Raw genomic sequence first — 25022 nt, forward strand, 5'->3', positions numbered from 1 at the left:
TAAGAAGTCACTGAAAAGAATCAAAAGGGAATGGGAGATAAGAATATGGAAAATATCTCTCTCTATTTGTGTGATAGGTCCATTTTGTCTAAATGATGCTACGTTGGCAGCATTGGTCCCTGTGGCCACCTTCCATGACTGACAGTGAGCAGAAAGGTTAATAGAGCAGAAGGGAGTGAGATGCTTTCAGAGACTGCAAAATTACTGTAGTGAGAAACATCAGTAGATACTACACCTTCAGCATTTCTGTTGTATGTTCTAGCCCACGTTTTTCTGCTTTTGGGGATTTTGGGTGCTTGGCCTATAGAGAGATAACGTTGACATAAGCTTTTAGATATAGCAGAAGGATGTTTAGTTGTTAGTAGACATGGAACTCTGGTAAATGAAATTAATTGGGCCTTTTTGTGTTTAGAAATGCCTTTCTAAATTGAACATTCCAGCTCTTCTCCTGGGATCTGCTTATCAGTGAATCTACGTAACAATAGCCAAAGAAAAAGTAAATTATTAGTTCCATCTGCAAAACCAAGTTTGTCTCTCAGCAACTAACCATGCTGATGACTAGTTTTGGCAGACTGGTAGATTTTTAGAAATCTCATGAGCAGTAGCACAGAATTAATCTCCTGGGTGGTTGCTTTCATTTTTTATATTTTCATACTAATAGTCTAATTAGGTTACTAGATTCTGTTATTGCCAAGAAGATACAAATTTTGTGTTCTATTTCATACAACTTTGCCAATATCCAAAAAAATATTACTGTCTTATCTACAAGACTTGTAGATAAGATAATTTTGTAGTTTTCTGTAGATAATCTTCTACATATTAACCAGGTGATCCGTTGCTGTATTGATTGTAATTAGGAAGGACAGTTTAATATTCAACCTCATGGGTCAACGTATCCTAGTGTTTGAGTCCTACCTTACACACCTTGAGATTTGTTACTGGATCATCACAGCATGGACCAATTCATTACTCTCTGGAGAGCAAGAGAATGGCTATCCCAGTCAGTGGAAACTAGCATCTTGCAGGTTGTGCTTTAAGCCCGCTCTTGGGGTTCACCAAGGGACTCGTGCGGTTTCCCCAAAGGCTGTGAAAGTTGGCCACAGGCACTTACTCAGTATAGCAGCAGCACACGCTGTGTACAGCTCTGCTCTGATGCCACCTCATGATTAGGCTGTTCTGATTTGGAATTTTTTTTCGATTATCCAAAATTCCCTGTCATGTGATTTTTAAAGTCTTAAAGCTTTCAGATTTTATAACATTTTACAAGATTAATACATACTATGATTAAATTCTCCTTTTCTAAGTATAGTGGGGAACTTCAGTTGGAAGCAAGTTTACTTTTCTAGTTTACATAACTTTACCCTGAACAAAATGCAATGATTGTATCCAAAATAACACTTTATTTTAGTGCATAACAATCATTAATCAAGACAAATGTTCTCACCTAATGAAAATGGCTCATATATTCTTTTCAATCGTTTTAAACACAGATGAGTTTTAAAAGCAAAATTACTCTTGGGCATAAAGACATCTCTTAGCATAATATAATCCACATTTAATGTGATAATTGAGAGTTTTATGTGGTATTGCGGTTTAGTATGATATTACTGCTCATTACAGATAATGATATAAATTAACACCAAGGCAGCAAAGCAGATATATTGTCGATACTAAAAGGTTCCTATATGTATTAGCCTGCTGTGAATGATTGAGCACAAAGATACTTTGTAGGGCAAATCTGTATGTTACGATCACTGACTTAGAGAAAACAATACTAAAAGGAAGCAATGTAATTTAAGATTTTCAAATAAGCAAGTGATTTTCTACTGTTTTGATTTTACTGAATATGCTAGTTTGAATATCAAAGTTCAGGCTTTGAATGCGGTATTAAAGTGCACACATTTGAAAATGTAGGCCACATCTATAGGAAATAAAGCCTCGCACATCACAGACAGCTCCAAATCTGTGTTTAAATGCATTCAGGTTAGTGGAATAAAGGTTGTGTAAAAGCGAATTCCCTGCCATCACCAAATACCAACAACCTTCAGAAGAACCTGAGGTTTTTTCTGTTGTATGCTATGGTTATGTCCTGGGTAAAATATCTTAAAGGACTTAAACCTTCCTGAGGAAAAAGGGCATAACCTTTGAATTCTTTAGCAGAAGTAACACAGTGCTCTATCTTTTTCTTCAATTTAAAGGAAACATCCAGCGTAATTCTGAGAGTTTCTACAGTTAAGCCTGTGTTAGCCTAGAGCCAGCAAAATGTGTGTTATTAAAGTTCTTGCCTATTTTCCTGAATTTTTGTAGCTAGTGTACATGTCATTTGCTTTTTTTGGTGCATCTACACATGCATGTTTAATTGAATTAGATTAGAAACTGTCTCAGCTGAATCAGTGATGTTCTATCCCATGAAGCCTTCTGCTTTGGCTCCCTGCTAGCAATCACGTAGCAGTTTGATTTCAGTCGATACAACGTAATGCTAAGCTGAATGAGTATTCACAGATGAGCATTAAACTTGTTGTAAACTAAATCAATTTTTATAGCAATCACATTGGCACAATACTTATGTGGAGTTAAAATCTTTAATATAGGCTTAGAATGAGATATTTTTTGACAGTGCCAGGAGAAATATTAAGTAATAAAGCAAATAGGACTGCAAAATATATTGTAAAACTGTCAACTAGCAAACAAGATAAATTCAAATACCTTTCGTCTTACCTAGATGAACGATTTCAATCTTACTGTAAACTGATGTAGCTCAAACTGAGGATAAGCATGAATCATACTCTCTAACGTTACAGCTGTATTACAATTTAATATATCGGTGGTTTTAGTTTTTTTTTAAGTATAATTTTAATGAGGTTACAGAGTGGCACCCAGTGGTAGGATCTGACTTAGAGAGCTTTTTGAATAATCAAAAAATATGATGAAGACTTAGGAATAATTAGATTTGCAATCCTTATGGTACTACTTTCTGAAATGGAAAAAAAAAAATTATAGAAGAAATCAAAGGAGAAATACTTTCTCATTTGGATCTTTAGAGACCTTTGGGATTTACCTTGATGAGTTTCAAGAATTTACATAATTGGTTTACTGATGAGGGATGGATTTTATTGGAGAAAATCTTTTGTTACAAAAGGCCATGGAGATTTTTTTCAAAGACGCAATATTAATGTGCTCTTGTAATCTGATCCTAGTAAGTGGATTTCTATATGAGGCTTCTCAGACTTTAGAAACTGCAGTGTCAAGGCTTTTTAGGGAGTATGTCTTTACTATCTGGAAGACTGAATGTTTACCGTATTTTGTAACCAGTAAGCTTAGTTCCCGTGGTTTGGAATAGCGGTTCTGGGTTTGGAATAGTGGTTCTGGAATAGAGCACAATTCATTCTCCATAGTAGTAATAAAGGAAGACTTGAAGTTCCGTGGAATAAGCAGACAGGTAGTACGGGAATTTCTAATTTTTTATTACTGATCTTAAGATTCCGTATTGTGAAATAAATAGCTCAAAATAGAGCTCAAGGAAGAGTCTGAGGAATATGTGATAGAAGGTCTTCGGGAGTGAAAATATTTGACTCACTTGAACTGTTTAGAAAATACGATGAAGTGTTACAGTGGCAGAAGTCGTGCTGGTCACAGGTTTTGTGCCTGACTTCCAAAAAAAAATAATCACCTGCCATTTGGGAAAGGTAGAGGAAGAAGTGCATGTTTTCACTAGGCAGGGTCTTGTTACAAGGTTCAAGTAGAAGAAAGCAAGGCACGGGCAGCAACCCCCACTACTGCGAGACAGAAGAAAAGCCGTGACAGGGAAGGTTAAGGGAGAAAGAAAGGGAACTACTGTCATGCAGGTTGTAGTGCTTTCAGTCTGGATTTAGAAATGTTGTTGAGAAATACCGAAAAAATTGGTGGTGCTGGTAAGCTATGGAGAAGTCTCCCAGCGAGACTGTAGAAATGAGTTTTTAGTGAAGATCTAGTTGTTGAATGATGGTTCTGGTGGATTAGAGAACTGGAACAAGCATGAAAGACAAATGAGGTGCGAGTAATATAGGCCATCAGCATGGATTGCTGGTCAAATAATATGAGATAAAAAAGGACCGTCCTTTTGGCAAGTTTTCTGTAGTTTTGCAACTTCCTAAACCAAAGGAAATCCTTTCTAGTGAGGTACACACAAAGAAATATCTCCTTTCTGCAAAATAAACTGGTTTGTCGCCAATAAACAGAAATTTGAATAAACGTACTGATAAAAGCTTGGGAAAGAGCAAGAAAGTAACCACGTGTGCGTTTTTGGTTTTGTCGTATCCGGAAGGTACATGGAAGGGTTTTTGGTCTAAACATACAACTGTAGAAAATAATAGCTGCTTTTTTTTCTCACCATAGTAGCAAAAAAGTGATGGTACAAATTATCTTTTGCATACACACGCAAACCCAAATGGTGTGTGTAGGTCTGCATCCTGGATTGAGGCAGGCTGACCAGTACTAGTAACACATAGGAGTTAAATGGCCATCTTTATTCATGCCTCAAACTTCAGTGTACCTGGGTGAGCTCAGGCTGCATTATCCCTAATTTGATTGCATTTGGAGCATATGAACAGTCACAGGAGGTCAGAACAGGGTTTCATCTTTACCAATATCCAGCTTCTAACATGACAAGGACTGTTGGTTAGAGAGACAATAAAAGAAACAGCATGTAGAACAGCCACTTTAAGCTTTCTGGAATAATTTTCTTATATTATTTGAACACTAAAGATGTAACAGCCTGTACAGTAAAGCTGTGGTATGGTTTAAAGGGCCACCTGACTGGTGCACTAGCACACAGCAGTATCCCTATGGACTATGTAAATACTGTGTGTTGTCGTAAAGACAAAGAAACCAAGGCATGTAATTCAAATGTTTTGGACACAGCCATACAGTGAAGCAGTGTTAAATCCACAGAGAATATCCACAGGTGCTGTCACTGTGGAGGTTTAACGCTGCCATTAATGTAGAGCCTGCTGTGCCTGGGAACCTCGGGAATCGGGGCCCCATAGTCCCAAGTATTGCTCAGATGAAGGGGGGTCCCTGCAGGAAAGAGCCTAGTCTTTGGTATTTCATTTATATTCTGGTGTAACTGCATACCTGTACAAAAACATGGTAGAATTGGCATTGATTCTTGATAAACGCATGTTCAAGAATCCCTACTATTTTGCAAGCTGATTTGCTGGGTTCCCCCCGCCCCCAATTAACAATATTTGTGCCCGTTTGCCCAGAGGCAGAGTTAAGACATGGATTGACTTGGAACACCTTGAAGCTAGTTAGCTCAGAGGCAATTCAGAAAATGGTGTCAAAGAAAAGATTCTTCTGTCTTTAAATAGTGTCCTGCAAGTGTCTAGACAGTCTGTGTGAAAAGCTGTGGTTCTGGAAGTATTTCAGACTTGAGTTCTCGTAGGGCTGTGAAACAATACAGTTCCAGAAGGGCTGTCTGATCTTTCCCTTGTGTGTGAAGAGGGATCTCTGTTTGCCAGATTCCCACAGAGAAGTAACCAGACGGGGTTGCTGCTGTAAGGCTGTGCAGAGGACATCAACAACATTCACCTTCTCCAGTCTAGGCATTATAATTAGAAAGGCAACAACACAGCACTACGCAAAGCGGTATGCTTATAATGAAGTCTGCCTGTTCCGGGGGTGGAGGAGGGGGAAAGTTTAATGGCACTCTAACTATTAGAGCATGCTTATGTGAAAGAGAACAAATGAGACATACTTGTGGGTTGGTGCAGGTTTTTTCCAAATGTTTTTTCAAAGAGATCATAAGGCAGTGTTGCTGAGGCAAGAGTTTAAAAACTGATGTCATGGAGCTTGATAGTGAATAACAACATAAAATGTCTTTTTTTTTTTTTAATTGCATAGTGATGAATATAATAAACTTTATTTCCTGCCATAAATTGTTACAACAGATCATGATGGAATACAGGAATACACCAAACTGAACATGGTATATGAATTCAATTTCGGCAGAAGTCTGCTGCATCTTAACCAAATCCAGAGGGCCTCTTTCTTTTGCCTGCAACTGCCAAAACTCCTTTGCAGCCCAAGGAATTTTTCCCAGTGCAAGAGCTGCTGCTGCAAACCACACCGGCCTCCCTAGAGTGGAATCTGAGCCACTACGCTTTTGAATACCCCAAGGTTCAGGAGTGTCTGGGGCATCCCTGTGTGCACAGTTGGACACAACTTATTATCAATCAGATGCGTTATTGCTCAGAATAGAGAAGGGTACCATAAAGGTGACCGGTTTTGAGCTCCTCTACTTGTGGCTTTGATGTGCTTAAAGCCATCTTCCTAGTATAAATTGGGACCCTGCTATCGCAATTCCTACCAGCCATCCCAAAGACTCAGACAGCTGCTGGGGGTCAGTGGCTTGCAGGCGTACAGTGGCAGCCAGAAGCGTGATGTAGGAGGGATTGCCCTTTGGTCAGTGGATTTGAGGAACTTTTTAACTTTGTCACAAGAATTCCACTTCCCTTCCACACAACACCGCGCTCGTCTTCAGACTGGTTCATCTCAGTATAGAGTCAATATGATTGTATTGTGCTGTCGACTAGACAGACTGCTGCAGGAGATTTGGGTCCAGGAGATCTGGCTTTATTGCTGCTCTAAAAGAAATTCCAGCGCAGGATCCTTAAAGCTTCATCCTGATTCACAAGATGTGGCTTTTCTGCTCAAGTGAGTTCCAGGGATTTCTTCACCAAATCTCTACCCTTCAGAAACAACCTTTGACTTTGAAAGTAATAAGGTAATTATTTCCCATATTAATGCAGAAAAAATTCCCTTTTTCTTCAAGCTTACGTTAGTAACAAATGATAATGAGAAAAGCTGTGCTGTGCCAGTTGAATCAAAAATAGCTTTCCTTCTCACTCTGTGCAGGTTTTCTAAGATAATACACATAGTCTTACAGAGATGTTCTTTCTGTAGCACTTCGCTTGCGACCAAAACGCCAGTTTTTAACTGTCGAAGTGCTGAATACCCCTCAGCTGTCCTAACTTGCTGGAATTCTCTGTGTTGATGGATCAAATTTCAAGGTCTTTTCTCCTCTTTTACCATGTAGGAAAGCTCCCACCAAACTGATAATCTAGGCACTGCTGTTTAGTACTTCTAAATATTTAATTTGATGTTGGTTCTGCCTTTTTTCTGCTTTATCCCTGTTGACTCCATAAGTAAAAGCGGGCAAGATTTGGCTCAGTTATTCTGTAATTACAAGGCTTTAAATCTCTTTTTCTTTGAGTTTTACTGAGGCAAAACAAATACTCATTGACGTCAGCAGGAGCTTATAGGACTAAGGAAGGAGTGAAAACAGCACGCTTCTGCAGCTGCAGCTCTCCATCTAAAAGATATATAACTTAATAGATATCTTCAGTAGCCGAGGGAGGACTCAGAGTCAGAATTTGCCTGTAGCGTCAGTTTTTATTCCTTTGACATTTTTCTCGTCTTGGGTCTGGTTTTAGTCTTGCTGCCATGGCAACATACAGTGAGGCTAAAAGGTATTCCAGAGAAAAGGTCTCTTCTCGCTGACAGGCAGCAGAAGGGAATAGAGGCCAGAGCTGCTGTTTGCAGCTGTGAATAGCAATGGAGAAATGAGAGGGATTTAAAAAGTACTTTCTGTTTGCATGTATGCAGGCAAAACCATTGGTGCAAAAGTTCAGCATAACAGAGCATAAACAGGTGAGTTGGATAAAATCATAGTTGATTTCAGGTGGATACTAGCAGGATGACATGACATGTTAGCTTCACAGCAAGGAACTACACTCTGACCCAAGTTATTTTCCTCCTCTAGGGTCTAAAATACTTTAATCAGCTCAAAATCATTGCTAATGATACTAGCTTTTTAACACGTTTGATTTTGATTGTATCCATGTTTTCCACATGCACTTTTTTTTTTATCAGGTGTTTATGAAAATTGGGCCTCAGATATCCTGAGTTGGATGTGTCTTCTTGCATATGCTCAGTGCTTGATTCCTGCATGTTAAGAGCTGGCTGTATTCACCATGGGCAGGAATAGAGCCTATTCAAAATCCTGTAAATATTATGCTTCTTTTCCATCTGTCTTGCAAGATGCTGCATACCCGCAGCCTCCAGGAGAGCAAAGAGAGTTTGAGAGGTCTCTTTAGAATTAATGGTGTAGGGAAGAGAGGAGAATCAGCCTGGGAAAGAGAGGATAATGCAGGCCACTTGCAGATGCGGGGTTGCCAGCCTCCCATATACCTGGCTCCCGTGCAACCAGATAATGGGAGGATTTTGTCACAGCAGTTAGGTCAATTAAATACTAGAAGCACTTTTCTGCTAGCTATTCCGCTACACAGTGCAAGGGAAATATGCCTGTCGTGGATGCACATCATTCCCATGGAAGTGAGTTGTGGTCAATACAGGTTATTCCATTGCTCCCAAGGGAAATAATCCCTACCAGCAAAAGGATGGTTTTGTCCGAGTAACCGTGTCTGTGGTAGGGTAATTGTCAGTAATCACACCCGGGCAAACAGCTTTTCTACAAAAGCTGGTACAGAAGACTTAGCCCGGGAAAGGAAAGTATTGCAAACTCATTTAAAAACAAAACAAAAGCTGTAAAAAAAAAAAAAAAAAAAAAAAAAAAAAAAAAAGGCGAGCATGTTTCCCAATGAAATATTACTCCATTAAATCATATTGCATAAACATGAGAGAGACATTTCGGGATTAGCGAGGAGGAAATATACCAGCAAAGCAATAGGACTAAAGTTTTATGGATGTCACTTTTGAGAGTAGGACGCAGTCATCGGTGCAAAGGAGCCCCATGACTGCTCAGCGTGTGTGTCACAGGATAGCCAGGGAGCCCGTGTCCTCTCCCTTCTCTTAGCCCAAGCCACGTTGACAGGGCTGTGGCAAATGTAGCCTAAAAGGGAGATTTACTTTTGCTCTGTACTTCCCATGCCCTAACGCCCTGGCAAAATCTGCACGGAGTAGCGTACCAGTTCACTTCCCTCAGAGCTGCCAGCAAGTTAAGAAACTGTTACCCGTGGTTTCTTGAGTTTCCTCCCTTCCACAGACCAAAGCTAAACAGACATAATCCAGAAGACAGACTGCATGATTTTTCTTCCTATGTAGTGCCGTGTTCAGTTTTAAAAGCCATATATGCCAACGACATGAAAGAAAACTCTTCTCCTGGTCTGGGAAGAGCATCTGCAATTATAATGCAGCTCACAATTCATATTAAAGACAACATAGCTTAGTAATAGAGCACAGCAGTGAGTCTGATAATAAAAATCATGTTGCCTTACAGCACTAGCGAAAGCTGTAGTATTAAAGCTTTGCTTATGTGGTATCTCAGCTAGAATAGACTGCAGTATGCATCTTTTTCTTCATTACTGCATACAAATGGTGCTTGAATAAATATTATTGATATTAGTGTTTGTAATTCTAATGGAGATAGCTCCGGGCGCATTGAAATAGCATCTGTTATGAACAGCAACGAAACAGAACCAGCCCTAGAATGAAAAATGGGCAAGTTTTAAATTCAGATTATTCTTCCATAAATCTGAACAAGATTTGGATCATTACCTGTGACACTTGAGTTGCCAAAGTAACCTTGACTAGCCAGCTGATGTTTGCATACCACCTGACACTGTCACCATGGAGATCCTGTCCATGTGATTTTGCAGACATGATGCAGTTGCAGGCTTCTCAGACACACGACAGTGAGCAAGAGAGGAATTAATTATTGGTAGGGAATGCTCTCGCAGACAGCTCTTCTCTCTGTCAGGGGGAGCCTGCATGGAACTAGTGCAGAAGCTAAACTTCTCCTTGTTGTTTTAGCTGCACGTAGCGGACTGGGGCAAGGGTAGTAAGAGGAAGCTCTCTTGGCTTTCATAAGGAAAACACTGAGTTGTCCTAATGGAAAGTTCATGCTCTGCCAAGATTGGAGGAGTGGTCAGAAAGCGCTGACCTGTGTGAAAACCATGTTTGAAGGATAATATTGGTTTACAGAACATATGTTCGAGTGATTGGAGCCTATTGAACGCTACTGGTATTCCTTTATCAACTGAGACTTTCATCCTCTCCCAGTACCTGCTCTTCTTATTCGCATGCAACCTAGCGATGTCAGGGAAATTACACCAGTGGAACAGGGAGTGAAATTTGTTTGTATACACAGAATGTTCCAAATTCTCCTCAAAAAGTTAACTGTCATGCTGTGCAATTTCTGTTCCAACATCTACTGAACCTCACAGTAGCACTACAAAATAGATTTTGGACCTGTTCTGTACAGCAATACCAAACCAAAGACCACACTGAGCGTTAGAAAGATCCCGTGAGATGATCTATATTTCTTTGTCTTTTCGAACCTATTTCTGAACCAAGGCTTCTAATTTTAAGTTCTAGCACATGCCTGTATGTTTAGACAATTATCTAAACCCCTTTGCTAGTTTCTGCATTTCTTATATTTGGCCTCTATATTACTGCTATTTCGTTCTCTCCTGAACTTGAAAGATTTTATTGGCAATACGGTTCAAACAAACCTTTTGAGGAAAGACATGATTCTGTTTCTGATGGTTAAGCAGGCTAAATGGGTGCTCCCTCCTTTCTCCCTATATTGTTTGGAGAACAGAGGTAAGAGAGCCTTAGGATAAAGGTATTTTGCTGTTGCAAAATGCTTTGTTCCACCTCTGTTACTTGTGTGTGAAATTGGCTGTACAATGACAGATGCTTAAAAGGCGCTGCTGCTATTTCTGTGTGCTACAGCTGTGATTAGCAGGCTTGGCTATGATCAGGTGGGGTTCTGTTGACATGATATGCACACCCCTAAGAAGACGCAGTCCCTGCTTCGAAAACTGTCCAAGAGCATCCCATGGCATGAGCCAGTAAGTGAGGGAGCATGGGCTAACTGTTCCTGACTATGGCTGCTACTTCTCAAATAATCAGCTGGTTTCAGCCTCCCATATACCCACCAGAAGAGACTTAGGAAGAACTTGAGGGGTGTAGTGACATGGCCATTTGGGGGATTACTGTAAAGAATCACTAAAGCACCAGCTTTGGAGATGTCTTTCTTGGACTATCTCTTATGTGTAAATGCACCACAGGAAAAATCGTGTGGGTGCTTAAAATAATACTGGGTAAAAGTGCTCCTAGGAGGTGATGTGGGCAGAAAAGACTTGGGTTGATGGCCAGGTGCAGAGAGTAAATGTTGCTACTTATGTCTTCACTTCTAGTCTGAAGAATCAGCTAAAGGATTAAGGACGGAAGGGATATAGCTGGGAAAGTAAGACTTTGGGGTGATCTTTGCAGCACAGGCTTCAACGGATGAGGGGATTATTTCAGGGCTAGAGGGGAACCATCTTGACATGCTGGAGAGCATGTTTTCAATGTGTAAACAGAGGACAAAAGGTGATTCTTTGAGGTGATATGTGAAAATAAAGAGCAATATTGAACCTAAAGGTGTAGAACTAATGATAGCAAAAAATTACAGTTGTAGATCATAAAGTAAATTGATGCTCTGTTCCACTGTACCCATCTGGAGGTGAGGGACATTCCCTTTATTTGGCTGCTGATCACCTTTTTGACAAGACGTGATGGTACAGCGTTGGAACGATTGGCCAGTTTGACAGATTACGCTGAGATAATTGAACTCATTTCACTTCTGGCTTGGATTAAATTTGTAACCTTGGCATAAGATTCTTTAGCCTTTCATACTACAGCCTAATTTACCAAAAAGGGGAATGAAGGATTCCTTTGTTGTAAGCAGAAATCCTTTCATATACCTCAGGGAAATCAGAGGGGCCCAAGAAAAGAAAGCACACAGTCCTCTGCTGCCATCCAATAAACCTGCCTTAGCTGAGAGTGAGGGGGTAAAGAAGTCTGCAAAAATGAAACTGTCATCTGTAGGTGGCAGTTTGTGCAACAAATGGCATTCAGCATCGTGGAGTAAAATGAATATCCACTCCTCTGTTGCACCAGTGTCTTTCAATTCAATTTTTTTTTTCCTGAAGTAAATGTATAACTTTACTAAAAAAAAAAAATATGATAAAATTCATCATATTACAGAGCTGAACAGCTTCACGTAGGATGATGAAAGCATTATGTTTTGACATTCACACTAGGAAGTTTTTCCCTGGCATGTTGCCTTCATTGTTTCTCTCTACTAAACATCCATATTACTAACATGGGCCTAAAGCCCCCAATGTGTTATATTGGCATAGCAAGCGGCTTAGCGTTCCAACTTTGCAGTCTCTCTTATTTTACTCCTGAGGTTGGTTCCTTATAAGAGCCAAATACAGAAATGGATCATTATGTTTAAAATAATATCCAAAGGCTTGAAAATTGCATCTGTTTCTTAGGCAGGCTGCATTTATCTTTCACATGGTGAAATGGTGCAACAGATAATTAGTAATGCATTTTCCATTTAACTTTTTCTGTATTTATAAAGCAGTAGACTGCTTTTGCTATATTCTAACAACAAAATGAAGTTCCAGAGACAACTGAATGTCAGCAAGCATTTATGAATACCTCAGTGGAGATTACTGTTGGCTCTTGATTTCAAACACAGAACAGCCAACAAATTGGTTTGAAGTAAAATGGGTAACTAAGTGGAGGCTTGACTATAGCAATACAAAGTCAAAGCATAGTTGTTTGTTTCGGGCATATATTATTTATAAAGGGTCATACTTACATCCAGGAAAACATCTCTATTCAGGAACTTCCCAAAGTAATCGTGGTCTCAGAACAGTTTGCGAGCTTGTTCTGTAATGGGGATCCAAGGTTAAATCATAAGATGTCTCCTGTAAGGTGCTGCACTCCTCACTTTGTCTCACTTGGGTTGCAGTCTTCAGCGAACTGAAGGACCAATGCTGTGACTACCAGGACAGTAGAGGTGGGGACCTGAAATGAATGACTTAAGATGAAAAGCCAGACGAGAAATCTCCCCCAGTTACTAATTCCACCTGGGGAAAATATAGTGCTAAAAACAAACAAGAAAAATTCAAGGAGAGCATAGGGAAAAAACTAGTACTAAGGCAGGTATACAAGATGCATTTCAGGAAAAAGAAGTCTTTTAGGCAATTTAAAATGGCCTGGTTTTACACACTCCCATCAAAAGCTATAGAAAAGCAATGCAAGCAGAAGCTAGCTGCAAATATCCAAATACAATGTCATAATCTGATAGCATATTATGTTACTTGCTCAGTTTGGAATATACCTTGTTTTTCATGATTTTAGATTTGCAGAAATTGTTTGAGTAAGAAAATGTGTTGCAGCTGCTACTTTTAATTTCAGTATGAAGATCTTTTTTCCAGTCTGAGTGGTTACAGGTAATAGCATGCTTAATTTTGTGCTTTTTTTATATATATTTCTCACATCAAAATGTATTGCAAATTAGTTAGGAGTGCTGACAGAGCACTTCATTAAACTCATGTAAGTCATTTGTGGATATAATGCGATTCCGAAAAGAGCTGGTTTCTTAGTTGAAGTGTGACTACTTTGCTATTAGTACTCTGCTATTATTAGTACTTTACTATTTTAGAAATGCTAGTAAGAAACCAAAACCGGTTTTGTTTTTCTCTTTTTTTTAAATATAAGCTTGTACTTTATTTTAAATAGAATTGCTCTCAACTCACTAATGACAGAATGGCTACAATAAAATCATACCATGTTCCCGGTGCATACGCTGCTGTTGTGTTCAGTAGGGGAAAATAATTTATGGCTGTTATTGTATTCTCTTTTGCTTTTAGTGAAATAAAAGCTTTGCAAATCATATGCTCTGCCATGAGGTATTAGCTACAGAAATATGGAAATCTCTTTCTTTTAGAGATACTATATCAATTTAGCGTATCATTGCTACAAGGAACAGGAAATATTTTGTATTTATGATACCATGCTATTTCTCTTAATCTCTAGAGCTAATGCGATACTACTAAATTAGTTGTTTTGTTAAATTGAGACCATATAGGCATCGCTGTGAACTACAGCCTAGTTGAAAACATTCCCTTTGCTGCAGTGACAACTTAATTTTTTTTACAAAAAGATACCATTTTAAAATTAGAGAAACTTTAAAAATTATTTCATTTTTGTGTCTTCTTTTTTGACTTATTTTGGTAATAGGTAGCATCAAAACCTAAGTATCAGTAATTTTAAGGTACATAATCAGTCTTTGTAAAATTATATCAAATTCCCCGAATCCAGTAGAATCAGCAACACTGAATGAATCATTTTAGCTACTCTATTGGAAAGATATCTTTAAAAAACCCCACAAAGTAAAGACCAGACTAATCTTTTCCCATCACAAAGCACAGAAGTAAGCACTACCCAAACCACACAAACAGAGTACCCCCCAGTGCATACCCCTGTCCAGTCTAAGCATTGTCCTGAGACGCGCTGAGATTTTCCTGTTGATTTCTTTGTGTTGCTCTTGTATGAACTGCAGAGGATTATAATATTAAATCATTTTAATTTTTTAATCAGCAAAGGAAGGTTGAGCAGAGTGTTGCATGCCATTACCCCTGGTGTGGCATCATTTCTGAATCTGCAAACAACTATTGGCCCAGCCAGTTATCGTCAAAGTTCTCATTGGGAGGAACAAATATTGAGCTTTCTCAATCCAGGCTTGAAAAGTCTGTTAGACCCACATGGAATTCCAGATTTATCCATCATTAAAATTTCCAAAATTTATTCTTTAGTGTGTATCGTTATCTGCTTTGTCTTCGAAAGCCTGTAGTGCTCAGACGTTAGAAAGTAGAAAGATAAAGCAGATATCTGTCCCTTGAATCTGGAACCCGATGTGCCTCGTCAACTTGCTTGTTCCTTGCTTTTCTGTTTTAGTTTGTATGCAGAATTTTAAAAACACTAACTTTTTGCAATACTTCTCTGTATTAAAAAATCGTTAAGAGGGAGGCCTCGTTGTTACAGCTTGTTTTTGAAGACAGAGAAAACCTAGTTTGGTAGGAGATGAAAGTATTAAACAGCATTCTGAAAATTACCATTGTTGATTAAGACGTTAAGTGCCTCGGCTTGATTTTGAAAAGATTTGAGGCTGGAGAAGATGAACCTATTTGAAGCAGAATAAGAAATTTTAAAGAGGACACCATATCCAAAGTTCTTGATCCTTTTGAGGAGTACCCCAAGAAAGAGACTGCGGTGGTGTTGGAGAGGGCTCAGTACAGCTGTCGGACTTCATACTTCCAGAGAACCCAGCTGTCCCGAAACCTCTTGCAGAACATTCTGTGACCGGTAACATGGAGGCATTTCAGTCCCTACTCTCCTGCCAAGGTCTGTTGACAGTAAGTGTTGCTCTTCTCGGTACGATACACAATACAGATGGACAGAAATGGCTCTGATCCAAGAGAAGCTCTGAGATCCTGACCATAACATTCCCTCGGGAAAATATACTTGAATAGGCTTTTTCACAACAGGCCGCCTTTGCCAGCTTTGTGATTTTTTTTTATCCTGTGTTTGTATCAAGACTTCTTTGAAGAATTGTGTTGATAGCATTGGTAGCATAACACCTCTTTGAATGTGCAAGTGTGTGTTGATAGATGAACATTTTCTAAGAAACGTTAAAGCTGCTAATTTTTGCCTGTAATGCTAACACAGTGCAATGGTTCTGTACGTTCCCAGTTAAGATCTATATATTTCATATTCCCTGCCTCTCTGCTTGGGTCCAGCAGAGTGGTATGAGGAAGGAGCTCGTAGAAGGCTCAGAAAATCTGCAGCACTTGGGGAGTTATGATGGAAAATGAGAATTTGACTATTTCTCACAAGGCATGGTAAGCATGACTTGTAAAGGACCTTGAGGTGCATTGGTTTTGTCTTTCTAGACCATGTTTTTTGTTTACAGATGACCTCATTACTGCATAGGTCATCTAGATTTCCAGATTCACTGTCATTGCTGAAAAACACTTGAATGAGGATATATGATAACATATCGATGACTCTACCATTTGTAGAGCTGAAAGGGATAGGAGAAATATACTTGTTCAAAATTGTTTTTCCAATTATAAAAGCATATTCCCTAAAGCAAATGCAAATTGTTTCAAACTGGGTTAGAAAGGTCCTTTTCTGGTGTTTGTAATCATTTTCCACTAGACTGAACAGATAGGGGAAGGCAATTCTGCACTATAGTATGCTTGAAAACAGTACATCAAACTAAAATACGAATTAATGCAAGGGTGCTTGAAGGAAAAGGCAAACTAGGGATTCCTTTTATTTCTCCTTTGCTATTAATCGTTTTCCTCTACTGCTGCCTAGGAGGGCCTGTGCTGGATTCACCAGACAGCGCGTGGCTGTGCAGCATTCTGGGTCTTTCTTGTTTTTCAGTAACTGGTTTGCCAGCTTCCCTTACATAAATAACATGGGAAGTGGAAGCATTTGCCAATTGTCCACTAATGTGTAAAAATAGTTCTGATTCCAGCGCAGAGCTCTGTGATACGTGTTGTGTCAATTTGGGGCCTCTCAAGGCTAAAATCTGTAGTTCAGCATTAGTTTAGACCCAAAGCCTCTCAGGGCTGAGCTATACCAAAAGCAAACAAAGGCCAACAGAATTTACGTCCTTTATTCCAATGGAAACTCTTTATATTAGTAAACACTCCCTTGCACTATTTCCAGTCCAGGAGCCCTCGGCTGACGATACTGCACAAGAAGAAATTCAATTAACTCGTCCATGTAAACAGAAGTACATCGGATCCATTTACTTGGATTTGAGCTGACAAATGCAAATAGCAACCAATATAGAATAATTGGTGAAAAGTAATTTCGGGACACAATTCTGTAAGAAGAGGGAAACCCTTTTGATCCTTGCTACTGGAAGGGATATTTATTTTGAATCAAACTTCAACCGCTTCAGAGAACCTCCAATAAATTCCAGGATTTCCACATGCCTCACTGTGCTACCAGTTAAGCCTGGGTCTGATTTTAACCAAGTGCAGGGTAATTCACCATCTTCATTGGTAATGTGCAAACACTCCGGTGCGGACTTAGCGTAAGCTCCATACCACGCTCTGCGAAAGGCAGACTATATGCAGCACTTAAATGTTCACACGAAAAAATAAATGCATTTGTACAGTCTGCATAGAACAACTTAAGCCTTAGCCATACTTGCATAGCAAAGAAGGTTTTTAATGCTCTCTGCTTTCTATAGTATAAGAGGGAATGGTTTTAATATTCAGGCACCTTGGGAAACAAGTAGTTGCAGTCTTGGTTGAATAAGTGGACTGTTAGCAGCCATAAACATAAAAATTACTCGTTTATAAAATAGCTCATGGTCTCTTAACTCAGATATAGCATACTGGATGGCATTGCACTAGTACAGCATTTGACTAAGCGGGTAGGTAAGTTGCAAATAACACTAAACTATACAGATGTTGTATCAGCTCTTCAAACTTTTTTTCAAATTTTTTATATATTTTAATAGCTCCATCTGGATCTCATAGCCACTATTATTGTTATAAGTTTTATTGTTCCCTTTGCCTCTGCCTGCTGTTTGCATTTGCAAGCTACTTACAAGTGTCCTGGAAGCAACTCCTCAACCTTTCTCCAGAGTCTTAAATTTGATACTGTGCATGTGAAAAATGCAGGGAAAGCACATTTTCTCAAATTTGTCTTGCTAAATATGATACGGTACAAATTAAAATAAATGTTGCATGCCCTGCTTTCCACATGATGTGCTGGTAATAAATTTCAATGGACGAGCAAGTCTGCTGATTTTTCCAATTCTGTCACATTGATGTTGGTTATTTATGCTGTGCTATAGACTCCTAAAAGCTCGATTTGGCGAATAAGAGTCATAAAAAAATAATACAGTTGCTGCTTCTTCGGAGTCTTTGTTGGGTATTCTTAAAGGACTATTGTCCATAGGGCACAACAAGTCTTATAGGTTAGTTAGGTATTGTTTATGCTGTAAGGTAACTTCATAAAAGTTATTGTGATTTTGTCGATTACGTTTAGAGGTCAACCTTCTATCCAGTGGGATTCATAAGATTGTTTTCCAAGGTTAGTTGACAATTATGCCCCAACTTAGGAGGTCATTGTGTTTTGCAATGCAATTTTTCTTTTGTTCTAACAGATTATTTTTTTTTTTAAGTCTGGTATTTACTAATTGAGGGAACCACTTGGCAAAATTTAGGTTGTAATATTGAGTTCACTGCAGTCAGCTTTCAAAATAAGGCCGACAGATGGTAAAGACATTTTGTGCCCAGCATCCATTAAATTTAATTGGAAGTTGAAAGCTGTATTCACTTAGTATCTTTAAAAAAATCTCATACCTCCTTCTGTATTAGATGTTCAGTAATGATCTTAGGTGTCTGGACCCCAGTTCAGGCTTTTAAATGTACTGTGGGACCCACCTGTTCCCAAGTCAGCATACTGTTTCAAACTTCTGTGCCATTATTCTTAAAATATTCCATAAAACTATGTCACAGATGGTAGATCCTATTAACCTAAAACTCTTTCCTGTCTCAACATATCCTGTTATGCCCGCAAAAAACAGTGTGATGAGGATATGAAACAGCCTTTATGTGTACATTTTCAGTTCCTGAAGTTTCCCACAGTGAAAGTGAGGAAACTCTTGACATCTTCCAATTTTCAGTGATTTAATAGTGGTCTGCATGCTGCCCATGGAACATTCAGTGCAACACACACACAATTTCAATTCATCAACACTGAGCTCTCATGAGTTCTGAAACTTCATACATCAAAATAAGCTCCTCTCCGGTGCACTAGTAAGAAGAGGTTTTTCTTCCTTTCTCACATGTGCTAATTGCAGCCAGCTGTTAAATGTCTAGTCTTAGTGGTATCTGTAGGACACTACTTATTTAAAATTAAAAAAAAAAAAAGGTGGGAAAAAAGAAGGAAAGAAATGCTCGCTTATGCAGTGAGAACCACAGTATTGCATTAATCACAGCCACTGCCTGGGTACGGCATTCACTCTATAGGAATGCTAAAGAAATTAATTGAAAAATATCATAGGTCAGTTAGAAAAACATTTCATACTTTCAGTGAAAGTAGGGTTTCTTGATAAATACTCTGCGAAGAGAAAATCTAGTGAACAACCTGTAAGGATTAACTCCCTGAGCCTATATTTCTCTCTGCACCTCAAGTAACTATTACTTTTGTACTACGTTAACATTATGTATGTGTTACGCTGTTCAGAGACTGTCATCAAGACTCACATCTCATTTTTGCAAACATGATGCAAAAACCAGGCCTTATAAATTCACTAAAAAACATTTAACTGTTAATTTTGTTTCAAGCAGCTGTTTGAATGACCTTGCACATGGCACGCCTTAAACGTATTGCTGGGTTTGGAAGGAAGGAGTTCAGGCTTCTCTTAGCGTGTGCCTGAAAATTATCAATAGGTTTTCTTTCTTTCAGGTGAAGGAGGCCATGCAGAGAATCCATGACCGAGGAAATATAGGAAAACTAATTCTGGATGTGGAGAAAGCACCCACTCCCTTGGTGAGTGCAAAGCACTACATACATGGTGTACAGCCACACAGGTTAAAGCACGGTAGTCACCTTTGGAGAAATGTCCCTTATGATTTTTTTAAATACTGGTTTCTTCTAAATCCATAGCACCTAAATAGAACCAATAATCGTAATTTATATTTTTAACCCAAAGTGAAATGCAATTGTAATTCTCAGAGTCCCAGCGGTTAATTTTCTATACTGAATGGCTATCTGCCTCTCCAAAAACGTGTCTGCAAGTGTTAGATCAGGGTAAAAGTGCCACATCTGTTTCTGACTCTGTGATGGAAAAAAAAAAGATGTTTCACATAATACAAAATTCCTGTATTAATAAGTGAATTGAACAGAAAAAGACACAGTCGGTATTACTTCATTGTACAAACGTAGAAGTGCTTTCTGATTCCCATACAGAAGATGGAGCGTACCTTTGGTAGGAATTTCTTTTACTTCTGTTATAACATATGAAGTATAATATTGAAATACTGCTTCCTAGAAGTGTTCTGAAGGAAGATAGTTATGGTGGAGCTCCGGTCCACTGGATTTGGAGCACTTGGCACTGAAACATTACAGAGGGCAGTAGTAAATGACAGTCAGACTCCTGTCTAAAAATTCACTGATGATGTAGGAAGGAGCAGTAAAGATAACGAAAAATTGATTTCAAATCAATACTGATGTATGAAGTTTGCTTTCAGACCTGAGATATCTCCTGGTTTGAAAGAACAGAAAAGAACCTGGAATTACAGTTAAGCTCTTACTTGCTCTTACTCTGAAATTGGCCCCAAATCTCATATAAAATTACTGCAACGAAAAGGAGGGCTTTTGGGACCTCACATATGGAAACTGGGCATTATTTTTAGCTAAATTGCATCTTAAAACTGTAAACAAGAATCCCTAATACAACATTATTACATTTATTCCATCTGTTGTTGTTCACAATAGCCATTGTGAGAAGGTGAGAACAAATCTGATACACTTTCACGAATGGGTGTTAATTTAAAAATAAGGGTAACTTCAGAGCATTGCTTTTCTCCATTAAAATCAGGTTGTGTTTGAGCTTTTTATTTCCAGCAAAGAATCATAGAATCATAGAATGCTTTGGGATGGAAGGGACCTTTAAAGGCCACCTAGTCCACCCCCCCTGCAATTGCCAGGGACATCTACAGCTGGATCAGGTTGCTCAGAGCCCCATCCAGCCTGGCCTTGAATGTTTCCAGGGATGGGGCATCTACCACCTCTCTAGGCAACCCCTTGCGGTGTTTCACCACCCTCATTGTGAAAAATTTCTTCCTTATATCTAGTCTGAATCTACCCTCTTTTAGTTTAAAACCATTAAGGTTATTTAAACTAAATAAAAGGCTAGTAATCAAACAGGGAAGGTATAATGTCACTGCATTTCTCTTCAAAAAGTAAATGGGTCCCTTGCTTAGTGAGTTTTGAAATAGTTATGGGCTAATACAGGAATCTTCTTGTGTCCTAAGAGAGGTAATGGTGGTGTATAAGAAAATTCAGTCATACTAATCGCTGCTGTTAAAGACTACCACCTGTGCAGTTACCCAGACTCTTCTTGTGCTTCCAGAGACAAGTCAAACTGACAAGGTGAAGTACAGGAGGGTCTTGCACCTTTACACAGCTTGTAATAAATATTCTCGTGTGAAAAAACCACAATGTGCTCCTTAAATGCTATCCTGAACTACAAATTTCTGCAGCTGCCTGCTACCTGTACAGGCATCTTCAATAAAATAGGCAAATGCAGTTTCTCCCCACTCCTGTATGAGCCAAGATTTGCACTCTGTCATGGGTATATTCTGCCAGCATCTACATATCCACTGCTCTATAAAGTTTCATTTTTTTTTATGAAATTGAAAAACAATTTCAATTTTATGAAATTGAAAAACAATTTTTCATTGTTTTTTATATAAAACAGTTGCTCTCTGAGCTTTCATGACACTATGGCTCATAGGGGACCAGATCCCATCCATTAGCTGGCATTAAAGAATAGTGTTACCTGTTTCTGGAAGAGCAGATGCAGAAGGAGTTGTAAGCCAGAGGTCTCACACATTCTGTAAACTTCTTACACAGTCGTTTTTCCTATCTGAGAGCCTTAATACCAGTTTGCTACAAGTGCACCGATCAGAGTCGGCTTGTGCAAGTGTCCTACAAAGCAGCTTTCTGTTACGTAAGTCAGCTGTAAGCTGTGAGGGAGCTTACAATTAGCTTACAATTTTAGCTGGAAGTGGTGTAGTGCCAACAAAAGTTTTGCACAGACAGAACGTTTATTTCCATGTTGCAACCATGTCTTCTTTCATTTTTAAAGTCACCTTATCAAATGAATCAAACTGAAATAAGAACGAATAAAACAACATGAAAGGTGCTCTGATGTCCTTCATCTTTCATCCTGCAGATGGCCAACGACAGCACAGAGACAAGCGAGGCTGGAGAAGAGGAAGAAGACCATGAAGGGGACAATGAGAATAAAGAGCGCATGCCATTCATCCAGTAACAGCCAGAGGTGGTGGAAGCAGAAAGATTGATGGAGTAGAAGGGAACAAGACTGGGAAATCTATTCTGTGCATCAGTGAACAAATGCTGTAGTACAGTGTGTGTTGTATTTGTCTGCAGTCAGCTGAGCTATGAGCTGTTGATCATTGTTGTTTTGAACTCAAGTGCCATTGTCATCCAGTGCAGTATTATGACATTCCTGTGTAATATCCAATTTCCCTGTAGGAGTCCCATGGATTTTTCTGTTCCGGTTTAAAAGCCTTCTTAACTTACTGTGTAATTTTAGATGGGCATCTTTCTCGTGCAAATTCCAACATTTTGCATAAACTTCTTTGGGGGGTTTGGGCTTTTTTTGCAAGTTGGAAACAGTAACAAAAAAAATTCCCCACTTGCTGTCTGGAAGATTCTAGTAACTGGAGGGAGGATTTTAAGTTTGTGGATTTTCAGTGTTAAAATAGTTTTCCTTTTATGAACCACAGATAAAAGTTGCAAAAAAGATGAGTTTTCTTTTTCCTCAAGTCATGCTTTATCATTTTATAAGCAATCCTATCTTCATTTTCAAAAATACCTCATTTAGGATTACGGAATCTAAAATTGTGCAAGAAATCATTAATTGAGAGACTTTGATTAGTATTGTATAATCACGTTAGTCATCAGCACCAGTAATTAAACACTTTATTCAGAGTGCCAAACTGTCATGCCTTCCTGTTGATCTGAGCTATCGCCCCGTACATTACAGGCAGAGACAAAGGTCAGTGAGCCACTCTTTAGACCCAGAACTTTAATTGCCTGTAGCAATTAGCATTGTTATTGACAGATCAACATCTTCTGCTAAGGACACATTGACTCATCTGTGTCCAAAATCCAAACCAATTTTAAATTTCATTTTTAAATTGTATTGGTAAGGATCGCTCATCAGTATGTGGAAAGAAATTTGTTGACAGAGTTTACTGCTCTGAAATCACTAATGTGTTGATCAACTGTCAAGCTGGAGCTGAACTCCTACAGAAGTTAACCCTGTTAAAAATTCGTTTTAGGCCTTAATCCCATCCGAAATTATGCATGGGGATAACTTTATCTAGGGGAGTAGTTCTGTCAAAAGCTCTGCTCCATCTGTACAGTTATGTTTGTAATTATTTGCAGGATCAAGTATTCAGAGACCAGCGAGTCTTATCTACCTCCCACTAGTGGAAACTGTATCTAAACATGGCAAAAGTAAACATTTTTTCCATGTCTTTCACCTGTCCAAGCAGCAGCTACTCAGGTCCTCAACTGTCTTGTTAAAACAATTGTTTTAAAATGACTGCAATCACCTACAGTAGAAATGCTAAAGGAATGTCAAAGACCTTGTATAATGCCATGTATCTTTGAATTAATATTTTTTTCCAAAAGAAAGTATTTCCCCAGGCATGGCTAGTTGTTCACCTAAATCTACAAGTATCCTGTAGTGACAGAAGTTAAAAACTAGTATAGAAAAGCAGAGAGGGAGGGCTTCTCAGGCTTTTCTCAATGTGAAAGGACTTGTGGGTCTGGATGACTTTTATGTGTGGTTTTAGAAGATTCTCTCTTGTTTTTTCTGTTTGTTTTATCTTGCTGCCCGAGTATTAATGTCCATCTCTTTACACTGTACTCATGAAGATGCTGTTCTAATACCAGAATATAGTGCAGAATGTTCATTCTGAAGGAGTTTCCCTTGGGTTAAACAAATTCAAAGATAATGAGAAGAAATAACTGTGGAGAAAAATGCCAAAAAAGCTTTTGAAATATTAATCAAACCAGAACTTAGTTTTCTCTAGATGTTGATGCAGAACTTCACTATAGTTGATTTTCTTTTCAAGCTGGACTTGCCTACACTTCCAGTGCCATATCAGGCCCAAAGAGGGACTTTATCCACAGAAAAAATATCTGTTCAGTGAGGGTTTTCCACGTATTGGGCTTGCCAGTTGGGCTTTTAAGAAAGCCCATTAAGTTTTCATGACTCATAAGCTGACAATGGTAGGAAACATGCCCAATTTTGTTTTGCAGTTAGTGTAACGATGTTGTCCTGCAACAAACCTTAACGTAACTAGGAATTTTGATTTGACGCCAAAGTGAGCAATATTGCTGGTGACCTTCGAGCTGGCAGTAAAGTGGCATTCTCAAGGCCTTAAATTAGTAGGGCAAGCAGAATAGCAAATCCGTTCTTCTGTTATGAACCGCAGTATGGTTGGCTCTACAGTTAAATTACCCTTCAAGACAAATGAAGATGGGTGATCTTGGTCATGGCCACGGACACCATAGGGACAACAATCAAATGAAATAATTTTGGCTAGTTCTTTCTGGTTTTGTTAGCAAGGCAAAAATACTCTTCATACTAATTCATACCAATTTTAGGGCCATTTTCTGATCAGCAGAGTATCAGGTAATTGCAGTGAGTACCATGGAAAACTTCTGGATCTACCCAAGTGCAACACAGATGAGCATTACCATCAGCAAGCTAAACTCTACTCTGTGTTTTACTGGTATTAATACGGTGTATATGAAGGTTACTACTGAAACGAATGGAAGTCTTTCAGGTATCTGTTCTGGAAGCAGGATTTGTGCTAGCAGAATTTGGCCCACAAGCCCTAAGTACCTTTTAGAATACCACAAACAGTAGTATCGCATCTGAAGTGGTAGAGGGCATGCTATATACAAAATGACGATGCCGAGACTTGTTACTGACCAAGTCTGACTGGAGTAGAAATGAAGGTTTGTGCTTACTACTGACAGTGTTGTTTAAACAACTCTAAGACAATTGGATAGTTTCTTCAAGTGAAACAAATTATTTCTCAATTTGCCTTAAAGGAACTGTGAAAGCTTCTCTTTAACTTAAGCCTGATTGAAGTGAAATGAAACACTGTTTAATTGTATTTGTTGCTTTAGAGCTTTTGTTATATTGTGCCTACAAAGCAAATTATGTTTACATAAAAATATAAATAAAATATTGAGCATAGCATTATCCTTTGTTTATGTGTTTTATTCTAATATTATGGTCACATTAGGGAACTGACTTGGAATTGGTTAAGAGGAAAATTTGAGGTCTTATTTTCCATTTTGGTCAC

General features: G+C 38.8%; 1 protein-coding gene across 1 annotated transcript in view; it reads left to right on the plus strand.

The window, feature by feature from the left end:
• VAT1L (vesicle amine transport 1 like) overlaps positions 1 to 24814 on the plus strand; it is a gene marked incomplete at its 5' end in the record, with an annotated part of 64367 nt that extends 39553 nt beyond the window's left edge. The window contains 2 exons of the mRNA XM_082321003.1: positions 19348 to 19431; positions 21842 to 24814. Of these exons, the coding sequence (XP_082177129.1) occupies positions 19348 to 19431; positions 21842 to 21940 (183 nt within the window). The 3' untranslated portion in view covers positions 21941 to 24814. The remainder of the gene's footprint in view (positions 1 to 19347; positions 19432 to 21841) is intronic.
• Positions 24815 to 25022: the final 208 nt, after the last annotated feature.

This window comes from Platalea leucorodia (genome assembly GCF_965183815.1).
Source record: "Platalea leucorodia genome assembly, chromosome: 8".
NCBI lineage: Eukaryota > Metazoa > Chordata > Aves > Pelecaniformes > Threskiornithidae > Platalea > Platalea leucorodia.